We start from the raw sequence: 11,581 nt of genomic DNA, 5'->3' as shown, positions 1-11,581 counted from the left end.
GGCCGCGCCCGCGCTCCCCGCTCCGGCCGGGATCCGCCCCGCGCTTTCCGCGCAGCCCCGAGCGCTGCGCCCGCCGCCCAACTCCGAGGGGAAGACGGGAGGGACCGGGACGGGGCCGGGGACGGGAACTGGCACTGGCGGGGCGGGACCGGGACCGGACGGGATCCGATCGCCGGACACCTGCCGAGCGCCCCTTTTGCGCCGTTTTTGCGCGCCCTTTGCGCCCCGGTTGCGCCCCCGCGATGCGGAGCCCCGGTGCCTTCCTGCTGCTGCCGCTGCTGGCCGGTGAGTCCGCGCCCCGCCGCCCCCTCCCCCCCACCAGCGGGGCCCGGTGGGGGCCAGGGTCCGGCCCGGCCCCGCCGCCGTTTCCGGGCGGCCGCGGAAGGGGCCCCGGGCGGCAGCGGGGGCAGCCCCGGCCTCGGCACCCCCCACCCCCCGCCCCGGCTCAGCCGCCCGCTGCCCCGCAGGGCTTGGGACTGCCCCGGCCCCTGACTCCCCTCAGGGCTGCGCCCGCGGCAGCTGCTACCCGGCCACCGGGGACCTGCTGGTGGGGCGAGCCCCCCGTCTGAGTGCCACCTCCACCTGCGGGCTGCGCCGGCCCCAGCCCTACTGCATCGTCAGCCACCTCCAGGTGAGTGGGGCTGGGACCGGACGGGGATGGGGGGACCGGACAGGGATGGGACGGGGGACACGCACCACCGAGCCCCTCCGCGCACAGGAGGAGAAGAAGTGCTTCGTCTGTGACTCGCGGCGGCCCTACGACGCCCGCACCAACGCTGACAGCCACCGCATCGAGAACGTGGTCACCACCTTCGCCCCTCGCCCCAAAAAAGCCTGGTGGCAGTCAGAGAACGGTGAGCAGCAGGCGGGGGTGGCAGGGTGTCCCGGGGGGCTCTCCTTCCCTTCCTCCCACGCTGAGGAAGTGTGACTCAGCCAGTGGCCACGGCCGCGCCCCTGGTCCGTGGCAGAGTTGGGGGAGAAGAGCCCCAGGGACCCGTGGGTGGGTGCTCTGGTAGTCACGTGTGCCGTCCCCAGGCGTGGAGCATGTCAGCATCCAGCTGGACCTGGAGGCTGAGTTCCATTTCACCCACCTCATCATGACCTTCAAGGTGGGTCCTGGCACATGGGTACCTGGAATGGGATGGGATGGGACAGGACGGTACAGGATGGGATGAGGGCTGTGGGACCGGCCCCCGTCCCACTTGGGTGTCCCGCAGACCTTCCGCCCTGCGGCCATGCTGGTGGAGCGCTCGGCTGACTTCGGGCGCAGCTGGAAGGTCTACCGCTACTTCGCCTACGACTGTGCCACTGCCTTCCCCCATGTCCCCCGCGGGCCCCCACGTCGCATTGACGACGTCATCTGCGAGTCCCGCTACTCTGACATCGAGCCCTCCACTGAGGGGGAGGTGAGGCCCTGGCAGCGCCCCAGGAGGGTTAGGGGACCCCCAGATCTCCCCTCACTGTCCTGCTGTTCCCCCCCAGGTGATCTATCGCGTGCTGGACCCCGCCATCCCCATCCGGGATCCCTACAGCCCCGCCATCCAGAGTGAGTCGTCCGCTTCAGGCTCCTGCCTGGCTGCTCTATTTTGGGCGCAGCTATTTTGGCCACTCTCTCCCTGCTCTGAGCCCCACAGTGGGGTCAGGGCCAGATCCAGCCTGCGGGTTCTTGGGCCTCTCCTGCACCCCACCCCTGTGGGAGCAGCTAAAGGTTGGGGTGCATTGAGTCGAGCAGGAGATGGCTGTACCGGAGCCGAGCCCAGTGCCCATCGGCAGCCATGGTGCAGGATGGGATTGGTGATGGGCAGAGGAGTCAAGCTGAGTGCAGGATGCAGTGGGTTAGTCACTCAGGGCTAAATTTAGGCTGGGAGCTGGAGGGGATGGAATCTGCAGGGCAGGACTACTGGGAAGCTGCAGTCCCGTGGGAGCCATCCTGTCCTGCCAGGGCCCCCAGGCTGCGCCCACCAGGCACAGCCATCCTCTGGGCACAGCCCCCAGGCATGTGTGCCCCGGTGCCCAGAAAGGAGACCTACGCCCAGGGCGTTTGCTCTTCGCTGGTGGAGGCACAGCCTGCATCTACTGGGGGGGCCTGCCCATACCCACCTGCCCGCGCACAATCACGTGCACGAGAGCTGAACCGCCGCCACTACATACAGCCCGGCCTGGCCACGTGCAACCATGTGCATGTGAGCCAAACCATACGCAGTCCTGTGCCAACAAGCTGTGCCATAGAAAGCTGTGCACAGCCCAGCCCGATGGTGTGCAGCCCTGCACTGACACCCCATGCCATGCACACATGCACAGACCAGCCACACACAGGCTAGCGGCCCTGTGGCCGTGCACAGCCCACCCTAGCTGTGCCAGGCGGAGCTGAGCCCAGCTAGGGTGCCCAGCCACCCCGTGCCAAAGCCGGTCTCTCCCTCCCTGCCCCAGACCTGCTGCGCGTCACCAACCTGCGGGTGAACCTTACCAAGCTGCACACGCTGGGGGACAACCTGCTGGATTCACGGCGGGAGATCCGGGAGAAGTACTACTATGCACTCTATGAGCTGGTGATGCGTGGGAACTGCTTCTGCTATGGGCACGCCTCCGAGTGTGCCCCGCTCAGCGGGACCCCCACCACCACCGATGGCATGGTAAGGCAAGCCGGCCCCTTGTCCCCTACCAGAGATGGGTGGCTACGCTGCCCAGTCCTGCAGCCCCTCACCGTGTCATCGCGGCAGGTGCACGGGCGCTGTGTCTGCAAGCACCACACGCAGGGGCTGAACTGTGAGCGCTGCGAGGACTTTTACCACGACCTGCCCTGGCGCCCGGCCGAGGGCTCCAGCACTAACGCCTGCCGCCGTGAGTGCCCTGCGCTGGCACCGGCTCCTGGCACGAAGATCCCGATGCCAGGGCTGGCCTGCTGTGCCGTGCCAGGGGTTTTGGGGTGCTGCATGTGGGGATGTGGTTGGATGGGGACCGGCAACCTGCAGCCTGTCTGTGGGGGGTTTGGGATGCTGCTTGCTGTGGTTTGGGGAGGTTTAGGGTCGAGGTGCTGCATACGAGGGTGAGAAGGGTCAAGGCTGGGGAGGTTTGCCCCTGGGGTGCTGCCCGCCAGGCAGGGGGTTGGGGTGCTGCATGCCGTGCCGCAGCACCGTCCCTGCAGGCTGCGACTGCAACGAGCACTCGCGGCGGTGCCACTTCGACATGGCTGTCTTCCTGGCCACGGGGAACACCAGCGGGGCCGTGTGTGACAACTGCCAGCACAACACCATGGGCCGCCGCTGCCACCTCTGCAAGCCCTTCTACTACAAGGACCCCAGCAAGGACCTGCGGGACCCCGCGGTGTGCCGAGGTTGGTGCTGGGGAGCGTGCGGTGTGGGGTTGTGCCGGGGGGGTCGTGGCGCTGACCCTGCCTGTGCCCCTAGCCTGCGACTGCGACCCCGAGGGCTCTCTGGATGGGGGGCTCTGCGACGGCGACGACGACCCAGCCCGGGGGCTGATCGCGGGGCAATGCCGCTGCAAGGAGCACGTGGCTGGTCCTCGCTGCGACCGCTGCAAACCTGGCTTCTTCGGCCTCAGTGCTGCCAACCCGCAGGGCTGCCAGCGTAGGTACTGGGGTGGCACCCACTGGGGCCAGGCACGTGGCTCGGCCCCGCCAGACACTGCTGGCTCTCCACGCAGGGTGCCAGTGTGACCCCCGCGGCACGGTGGCTGAGGGTAGCCAGTGCGACTCTGTCAGTGGCGACTGCTTCTGCAAGCGGCTGGTGACCGGGCACAACTGCAACCAGTGCCTGGTGAGTGGGGCTGTGCTGTGAGCTGTGCATGGTGCTCAGGGCCGTGCGTGGAGCTCAGGGCTGTACATCGTGCTTGGGGCCATGGCACTGCAGCGTGGGGGTCAGGGTGACACCCTTGCCCTCTGCAGCCTGAGCACTGGGGGCTGAGCCACGACCTCCCGGGCTGCCGGCCCTGTGACTGCGACGTGGGAGGTGCCCACGACAACCTGTGAGTCTTTGTGGGGATGCAGGGGGCGAGAGGCATCCCTGCAGGCATCAGGGCTGATGGTATTGCTGGGGTACCAGGTGCACTGTGGAAACAGGACAGTGCCGGTGCCGAAGCCATGTAGTGGGACGGCAGTGCAGCCAGGTGGAACCCGGCTTCTACCGCATCAACCCGGACCATTACACCTACGAGGCTGAGGATGCTCGGCTGCATCAGGTGAGGGATGAAGGTGTCCCTGGAGGGGGAACGTCAGGCAGAGCAGGGCACCAGGTGGCTCTTTGAGGCGTTCCCAAGCTGGCAGAGCGGTACCTGCCAGCCAAGGTAATTTTTAGGGTCCCATCTCACACCCCCCACTTCATACCAGGGCTCCGTGGTGCAGCGTGAGCCCCCCATGGACCACCCAGCTTCATGGACGGGGATGGGCTTTGCCCGCATGCTGGAGGGCAGCTGGGTGGAGTTTCACGTGAGCGATGTGCCTTTTTCCACTGAGTATGATGTGATCATCCGCTACGAGCCCCAGGTGAGCGCCAGATGGTGAAGCTGGCTGTGGGCTGTATCAGCAAATTGGGAGGTGGCGGTGGGGAGCACCGAATGGCGAGGCTTTTTGACACAGCCCTTTCTCTGCCCACAGCACCCAGAGCCCTGGCAGGAGGTGAGGGTGAGGGTGCTGCGCCCCAGCCCCGTCTCTGCCAGCAGCCCTTGTGGAAACACCATCCCGGCTGACGACCAGCTCTCCACCAGCCTCCCATCCGGTGCCAGGTGAGTGCCTCGCCTCAACTGGGCTGTGCCAGGGTTCGTGGGAGGCACCCGGCTGCCTGTGCTCTGCTTTGACCCCTCCAGGTACGTGGTGCTGCCCCGACCCGTCTGCCTGGAGCGGGGCGTCTCCTACACCCTCCGCCTGGAGCTGGGCTGTGCTGCTGCTCGGCAGGATCCCGCTGCCAGCGTGCTCATCGATTCGGTGAGGGGCAGCTGGGCAGTGGGATGGGAACACCAACCCTTTATGGGGACAGGATGTGGCTGTAGGGGACGGGGAGAGATGAGTGTGACATCCCACTGACTTGCCCCCTGGCAGCTGGTGCTCCTGCCCCGTTACTCCTCGCTGGAGATGTTTATTGCGGGCGACCCTGGCTCCATAGAGCGCCGGAAGACCTTTGAGCGGTATCGCTGTGCCCAGCCCTTCCACGCCGCGGGGCCCTCTCCGGTGGCCGAGCCCTGCTCCAGCCTTCTGCACAGTCTCTCAGCCATCCTGCACGATGGGGCGCTGCGTGAGTACAGCCCTGTGCCCCATCCTGCGCCCCGTGGCAGCTGCCGCCACTCACTCCACTCTCTGCCCGCAGCCTGCCTCTGCGACCCCCAGGGCTCGCTCAGCGCCGAGTGCCAGCCCCAGGGCGGGCAGTGCCGCTGCAAACCCAACGTCATGGGACGGCGCTGCCACCGCTGCTCCCCGGGAACCTTCGGCTTCGGGCCTGGCGGATGCCGAGGTGAGCACTGCGGGGCTGTGCCACCCCAGCCCGGAGAGGAGCCTGGGCACCCCGGGGCTGGGGAGGGATGCTCCCCGTGTGCCAGGGGCAGACGCCATGGGTGCCGTGCATTTCAGCATGCCAGTGCAGCAGTGAGGGGTCGGTGAGCACCGTCTGTGACAGTGCCACGGGGCAGTGCTCCTGCCGTGAGGGTGCCCACGGCCCACGCTGCGACCGCTGCCAGCCTGGCCACTGGGGCTTCCCCGCCTGCCGGCCCTGCCAGTGCAATGGGCATGCCGAGGAGTGTGACCCCTGGACGGGCAGCTGCCTGCGCTGCCGTGACCACACGGACGGCGAGAGGTGCCAGAGGTGAGCAGGGCACACGCCCGGACCAGTGCAGGGTGCCGCTGGCAGCCCTGGCCCCTGCTGACCGCCTGCCCACAGGTGTGCGGCCGGGCACTTTGGGAACCCAGCACTGGGCTCCGGGCAGCACTGCCGGCCCTGCCCCTGCCCTGATGGGCCCAGCAGCCCCCGCCACTTCGCTGCCTCCTGCTACCAGGACAGCCGCTCCCAGCAGGTTGTCTGCCACTGCAGCCCTGGGTACACAGGTGGGTGCCTGCCACAGCATGCTCAGTGCCCTTGTGGGTCCCATGTCCCCAGGCACTGCCCGATGCCCTGTGCCAGCAGGTCCCCGCTGCGATGAGTGTGCCCCTGGGTACTATGGGGACCCGCTGCAGCCCGGCGGGCGCTGCCTGCCCTGCCAGTGCCATGACAACATCGACATGACGGACCCAGAGGCGTGTGACCGGCGCACAGGGCGCTGCCTGCGCTGCCTCTACAACACGGCAGGGCCACACTGTGCTGAGTGCCAACCTGGCTACTATGGGGACGCCACATGGCACAGTTGCAGGCGTGAGTACCCATGGCCCAGCATGTCCCTGGGGACCGTGCGCGCCCATGGCTGCCCTTGCTTGTGCACAGCACTGTGGGGTCCCTGCAGCCCTGCCCTGCTCCGGGCTATCTCCTCTGCCCAGCCTCGGCACTGTGCCCCCATCCCCGTCATTGTCCCCATGCCCAACTCATGCCATCTCATCTACATCCTCATCTCATGCCCATTCCTGTCCCTGTTGCCGTCCCATCCCCCATTGCCACCCTGGCTCTGTCACCATCTTGTCCTCATCACATCTCTATCCTGACCCTGTCCTGTCTCCATCCTATCCCCATCAGTGGTCCCCATACTGTTCTCACCTTACCTCCTTCCTGTTCCCATCCCATCCCTGTCCAATCTCTATCTCCATCCTGCCTCCATCCTCACCCATCACCGTGCCCATCTTGTCCCTGCCTGTGTCCCTATACCATCTGCAGCCCCCATCCCATCTCCATCCCAATCTAATGCCCATCTCATCCCTGTCTTCATCCTGTCTCCATCCCCTTTCAATGCCCCCCTCCCTGTCCCCATCCCTGTCCCTGCTCAGCACCTGTCTGGTTCCAGGTTGCTCCTGCAACACACTGGGCACCGACCCCAGCACCTGTGGGCCCCAGCAGTGCCAGTGCGATGGGCGCAGCGGGCAGTGCCAGTGCCTGCCCCACGTGGAGGGCCAGAACTGCGACCGCTGCAGCCCCAACTTCTGGAACCTGGGCAGCGGGCAGGGCTGCCAGCCCTGTGCCTGCCACCCCCAGCACGCCCAAACACCTGCCTGCAACCAGGTGAGATGTGACAGGGCCAAGGGACAGGGGGCTGGGCTGGGGCTGGAGGTGCACTGCAGCAGTGCCAGTCTCAGACACGCTGTGTCCTTCAGTTCACGGGGCAGTGCTTGTGCCAGCCAGGCTTTGGGGGCAGGACCTGTGCCGACTGCCAGGAGCACCACTGGGGCAACCCACAGCAGCAGTGCCGAGGTGAGAGCCAGGGCCGAGGGAGGTCTGCAGCGGGCCCTGCGACGCCCTGACCCCACTCTCCCCGCAGCCTGCGACTGTGACCCCCGTGGCGTCGCCAGTGCCCAGTGCCACCGCAGCAGTGGCCACTGCGACTGCCGGCCCGGCATCTCAGGCATCCGCTGCGACCAGTGCGCCCGGGGCTTCGCCGGCACCTTCCCTGCCTGCCACCCCTGCCACCCCTGCTTTGGGGACTGGGACCGAGTGGTGCAGGACCTGGCCACCCGCACCCAGGCACTGGCTCAGCGGGCCAGCCTCCTGCAGCACACCGGGGCCGCTGGTGCCTTCGAAGGCACCTTCCGGCGGCTGGAGGAGAGCCTGACCATCGTGCGTGACGTGGTGGCCACCCGCAACACCACCGCCACTACTGCCACCCACCTTACACATGCCACAGAGGGGCTGCGGTGAGCACCCAGCGTGGGGCAGGACTCCCAGGGTGGCTCCCGGGACGGGTTGTCACCCCCTTCCCTTGCAGGCGTCAGATTGAGGAGGCAACAGAGGGGCTGACGCGGCTGGAGGGGGAGCTGACGGCCGCCCAGGACGCCAACTTCAATGCCAGCCACGTGCTGAGTGCGGTGGACCGAGGTGCCCGCGCCCTCAACCACAGCCTGCAGGACCTGGAGCAGCGGCTGCACGCCCTCAAGACCTCCAATTTCCTTGGTGAGCCGTGCCACAGAGCTGTGCCGGCGTGGCGGGGCCGCAGCCAGGGGTCTGACGGTGCCCCTGCCACCCCCAGGTGCCTACGACAGCATCCGCCAGTCCCACGGGGAGTCGCGAGAGGCGGAGCGCCGAGCAGACGCCTCCACCCACACCGTGCCCAGCCCTGTCAGCACCTCGGTGGCCACCCGGCGTCGCGCTGAGCAGCTCCTGGCCAGCCGGCGGGACGACTTCAATCGCCAAAACGCGGCCAGCCGGCGGGCGCTGATGGACCTGGCGGCGAGGGCGCGGGCGCTGAGCATGCACCCGCTCAACGAGAAGGTGGGATGCAGGGAGGGGGTCGGGGAGACAGTGCCCGGCTCTGCCCTGAGCCCATGCTGCCTTGCAGGTCTGTGGCGCAGCAGGCGACGTGCCCTGTGCCGAGAGCCCCTGCGGGGGAGCTGGGTGCCAGGATGAGGACGGGTCTCGGCGCTGCGGGGGTCTGAGCTGCAGCGGGGCCGTGTCCACTGCTGACAGCGCGCTGGACCGTGCACGGCATGCCCAGGAGGAGCTGCGGCGGGCTGCCGGCGATGTGGCCGAGCTCTCTCACAAGGCACGTGGCACACGGGTGCTGGTGGGAGTGGGCAGCACGGCCGTGACCCCCAGCCCTCACAGCCCTGGGGCTAGTGCTGAGGGTCTGTGCCCCTGCCCAGGTGGCCGAGGCCAAGGGGAAGGCAGACGAGGCCCGGCTGCGGGCGCAGGCAGCCCTGCACAAGGCGAACCAGACCAGGGCCCGCGTGGAGAGCTCCAACAAGGAGCTGCGGGAGCTCATCAACCATGTCAAGGCCTTCCTGAGCCGTGAGTGCCGGCGTGCTGGGGGGCTGGCCGCCCCTGCCTGGCGCTGCGTGACTCTGCGCTGTGCTGCGCTGTGCTGCATGGTCCCTGCACTGCGTGTGGGCTGTACTGCACCACCCCAGCACCCCGCTGTGTTGCACGGTCCCTCCCATGCCCCACCAGCCATCCCCCGTCCTGCTGTCCTGCCCTGCCCCGCGCTCCCTCCCCATGGCTGCCCCCTGCCCTCCACCACCCCTCTGTCTGCCTGTCCCCTCTGTCGTGGCATGCCACCGGGGAGACACTGATGGCTCCCACCCACAGAGGAGGGGGCCGATCCTGAGAGCATCGAGGTGGTGGCCAGCCGGGTGCTGGAGCTGTCACTGCCCGCTGCACCGGCCCAGATCCACCACCTGGCCGAGGAGATCAAGGCGCGGGTGCGCAGCCTGGCCAGCGTGGACGCCATCCTGGAGCAGACGGCTGGTGACGTGCGTCAGGCTGGGCAGCTGCTGCAGGACGCCCAGCGGGCCAGGTGAGCCCAGGGACATGGGGATGCAGCCACTCCGAGGACGCCCAGCCTGGGCTGGCGCTGAGGCTGTGCCACCCCGGCCACAGGTCACGGGCGGAGGGGGTGCGAGGCACAGCCGAGGCAGTGCAGCAGGCGCTGGAAGCAGCACGGCAAGCTCAGAGCATGGCCGAGCAGGCGCTGCACCATGCCACTGGTGACATCCAGCACAGCGAGAGAGCCCTCGGCACGGTAAGGGCCCCGTCCCCATGGCCTTGCCCCCACAGGGACAGGCAGGGACCTGTCCCACCATGCAAGCACCCTGACTGTGCCCGTCCCCCATGCTGCCACTCCCCAGATGCAGGCCCAGACAGTGAGTGCAGAGCAGCGGCTGGCTGGTGCCATGGAGCAGATTGGGCTCCTGGACAGACAGATGGACGCCCTGAAGGTGAAACGCGCCAACAACAGCCTGGCGGCCACGCGTGCCCAAGAGGCAGCCGGCACTGCGCGGGACCGAGCTAGCGAGGCCAAGCAGGTGAGTGAGCGGGGCTCACGCAGGGGGCTGGTGGGGGTTGCTCAGGGGGTCCTGCTGACCAGCCCCTCTGCCCGACAGGTCCTGGAGGGTCTGCTGAGGGACCAGTACCGGACAGCGCAGGAGCTGGTGGAGCACCGGGCACAGGGTGCGCAGCAGGCGGGTAGCCGGGCGCAGCGGTTGTGGGACGAGGCTGCCGGGCTGCTGCAGGATGCGCAGGGCAAGCTGCAGCGGCTGCGAGGTGAGGCCAGGGCGGAGGGTCGGGGGGTGGCAGCGTGGGGTGGCCGGGCTGACCCATGTACCCCCTGTCCCCGCAGCGCTTGAGGAGGCGTATGAGCGGAATGAGCGGGTGCTGGATGCCAAGGCAGCCCAGCTGGGCGGCCTGGAGGCCAGGATGAGGGAGGTGCTGGCCACCATCAACCAGCAGGTCCAGATCTACAACACCTGCCAGTGAGCCCCTGGAGGGGCCCGGACCACTCCTCTGAGCCCCCAGCCTCTCCCACCCAGCCTCCGCCAGCCCCCGGGACGGCGGGCAGGGTGGGGGCTGCGGCGCACTCCCCCGTGTGAATAAAGTTACAGAGCAACAACTGCCGCAGCCCTGCCCCGCGCCACGGGCCACCGCGCCCATCGAGGTGGCCCCGCAGCAGCCTCTCCGGGGCTGGAGCTGCCTGCCCCTGCCAGCCCCTGGGTGTGGGACGCCGCAGGGCCGGGGGCGGGCTGGGGGGCTGGGGGACGCACCGCGGGACCAGCAGCGGGCCCGGGGACACGGTGGGCGCGGGACACGGACCTCAGCCCGAGGGCACCTGCGGCAGGCCGCGGCCAGGCCGCACTGCCCGGTCCGTTGCCATGGGAACGCGCCGGGCCGGGTCGCGCCCCTGCCCGCCTTCGGGGGCGGATCGCCCCTCGGTCGCAATCGTCGTGACGGCGTCAGGGCGCGCGCCGTTGCCATGGTGCCGCCGGGGCGGGCGCCGGGAGAGGGAGGGAACGAACCCGCGGGCGGCCCCATCTCGTGTCACGTGACCGCTCCCCCACATGGTCCTTCTGCGTCACGTGGGCTCCTCCGCCGGCTTCCGGAAGTGCGTCACGGGTTCGGGCCTGTCTCCTGAGTCGGCCCGCTCGGAACTTCGGCTGGAAACAAAACAGAGCGGAGCGGCGGGCGGGGCCGTGAGTGCGGGACGGGACGGGCCGGGGCCAGCGCGGCGGTGGGGGGCGACGGCTGGAGTCGCGGCGGCGGGCAGGCCCCTGGGGCGGCGGCGGGAGGCCGGGATGCGGCCCGGCGGCGGGATGCAGGGCCTGGGCGGCGGGGAGCGAGGCGGCGTGGGCAGGGGCAGCGGGCGGCGGCGGCGTGAGAGGGAACCGAGGCGAGCGGGCTGGGGCGGGGCAGGAGCTGGGGGCGGTGAGGGGCAGGCGGCGCGGGGCCGGGCGGGGGCCGAGCGCGGCGGCCTCCGGCAGGAGCCGCGGGACTGGGCTGCTGTCTGCCGCCTGGTGCTCTGGCTGCGTGGGGGCACTGCCCGCGCCTGGGGCCCTCGGGCGTCGGGCAGAAGCACCGTTCTCCGTCCCTTTCACCGCTCCAGACGTGTACGGCACGAGAAGCTGGGGGCCCACCGCCGGCTGCTGCCTGATTAGAGCCGTCTTCCCCAGGGACTTGTCAGGGCCTGGGGGGAGCTGGGCTCCCCACGCAGCACAGCTGTAAAGCGTGCTGCT

General features: G+C 69.1%; 1 protein-coding gene across 1 annotated transcript; it reads left to right on the top strand.

Annotated features, from left to right (window-relative positions):
• Positions 1–242: 242 nt before the first annotated feature.
• On the top strand, positions 243–10,331 carry LAMB2 (laminin subunit beta 2). The gene is made up of 33 exons (XM_086618786.1): positions 243–285; positions 468–631; positions 719–854; positions 1,036–1,109; positions 1,218–1,406; positions 1,483–1,546; positions 2,431–2,633; positions 2,721–2,841; positions 3,146–3,334; positions 3,408–3,587; positions 3,664–3,776; positions 3,905–3,984; positions 4,062–4,197; positions 4,346–4,501; positions 4,613–4,740; positions 4,822–4,939; positions 5,054–5,246; positions 5,319–5,462; positions 5,579–5,810; positions 5,886–6,049; positions 6,129–6,353; positions 6,934–7,148; positions 7,241–7,337; positions 7,405–7,777; positions 7,849–8,033; positions 8,110–8,351; positions 8,419–8,622; positions 8,723–8,867; positions 9,165–9,372; positions 9,456–9,597; positions 9,704–9,880; positions 9,959–10,118; positions 10,195–10,331. The coding sequence occupies exons 1-33, from the start codon at positions 243–245 to the stop codon at positions 10,329–10,331; spliced, it is 5,337 nt and encodes a 1,778-aa protein (XP_086474912.1).
• Positions 10,332–11,581: the final 1,250 nt, after the last annotated feature.

Source organism: Tauraco erythrolophus, chromosome 12 (assembly GCF_009769465.1).
Source record: "Tauraco erythrolophus isolate bTauEry1 chromosome 12, bTauEry1.pri, whole genome shotgun sequence".
NCBI classification, from domain to species: Eukaryota; Metazoa; Chordata; class Aves; order Musophagiformes; family Musophagidae; genus Tauraco; species Tauraco erythrolophus.
This window is presented reverse-complemented; position numbering and strand designations above follow the sequence as displayed.

Bases quoted from the DNA above. Each gene is read 5' to 3' on its own strand.
- LAMB2 (XM_086618786.1), top strand. From the start codon at position 243: ATGCGGAGCCCCGGTGCCTTCCTGCTGCTGCCGCTGCTGGCCG. The intron at 5,247-5,318 runs GTGAGTACAGCC...CTCTGCCCGCAG, and splicing joins CCTGCACGATGGGGCGCTGC to CCTGCCTCTGCGACCCCCAG. The intron at 7,778-7,848 runs GTGAGCACCCAG...CTTCCCTTGCAG, and splicing joins CATGCCACAGAGGGGCTGCG to GCGTCAGATTGAGGAGGCAA.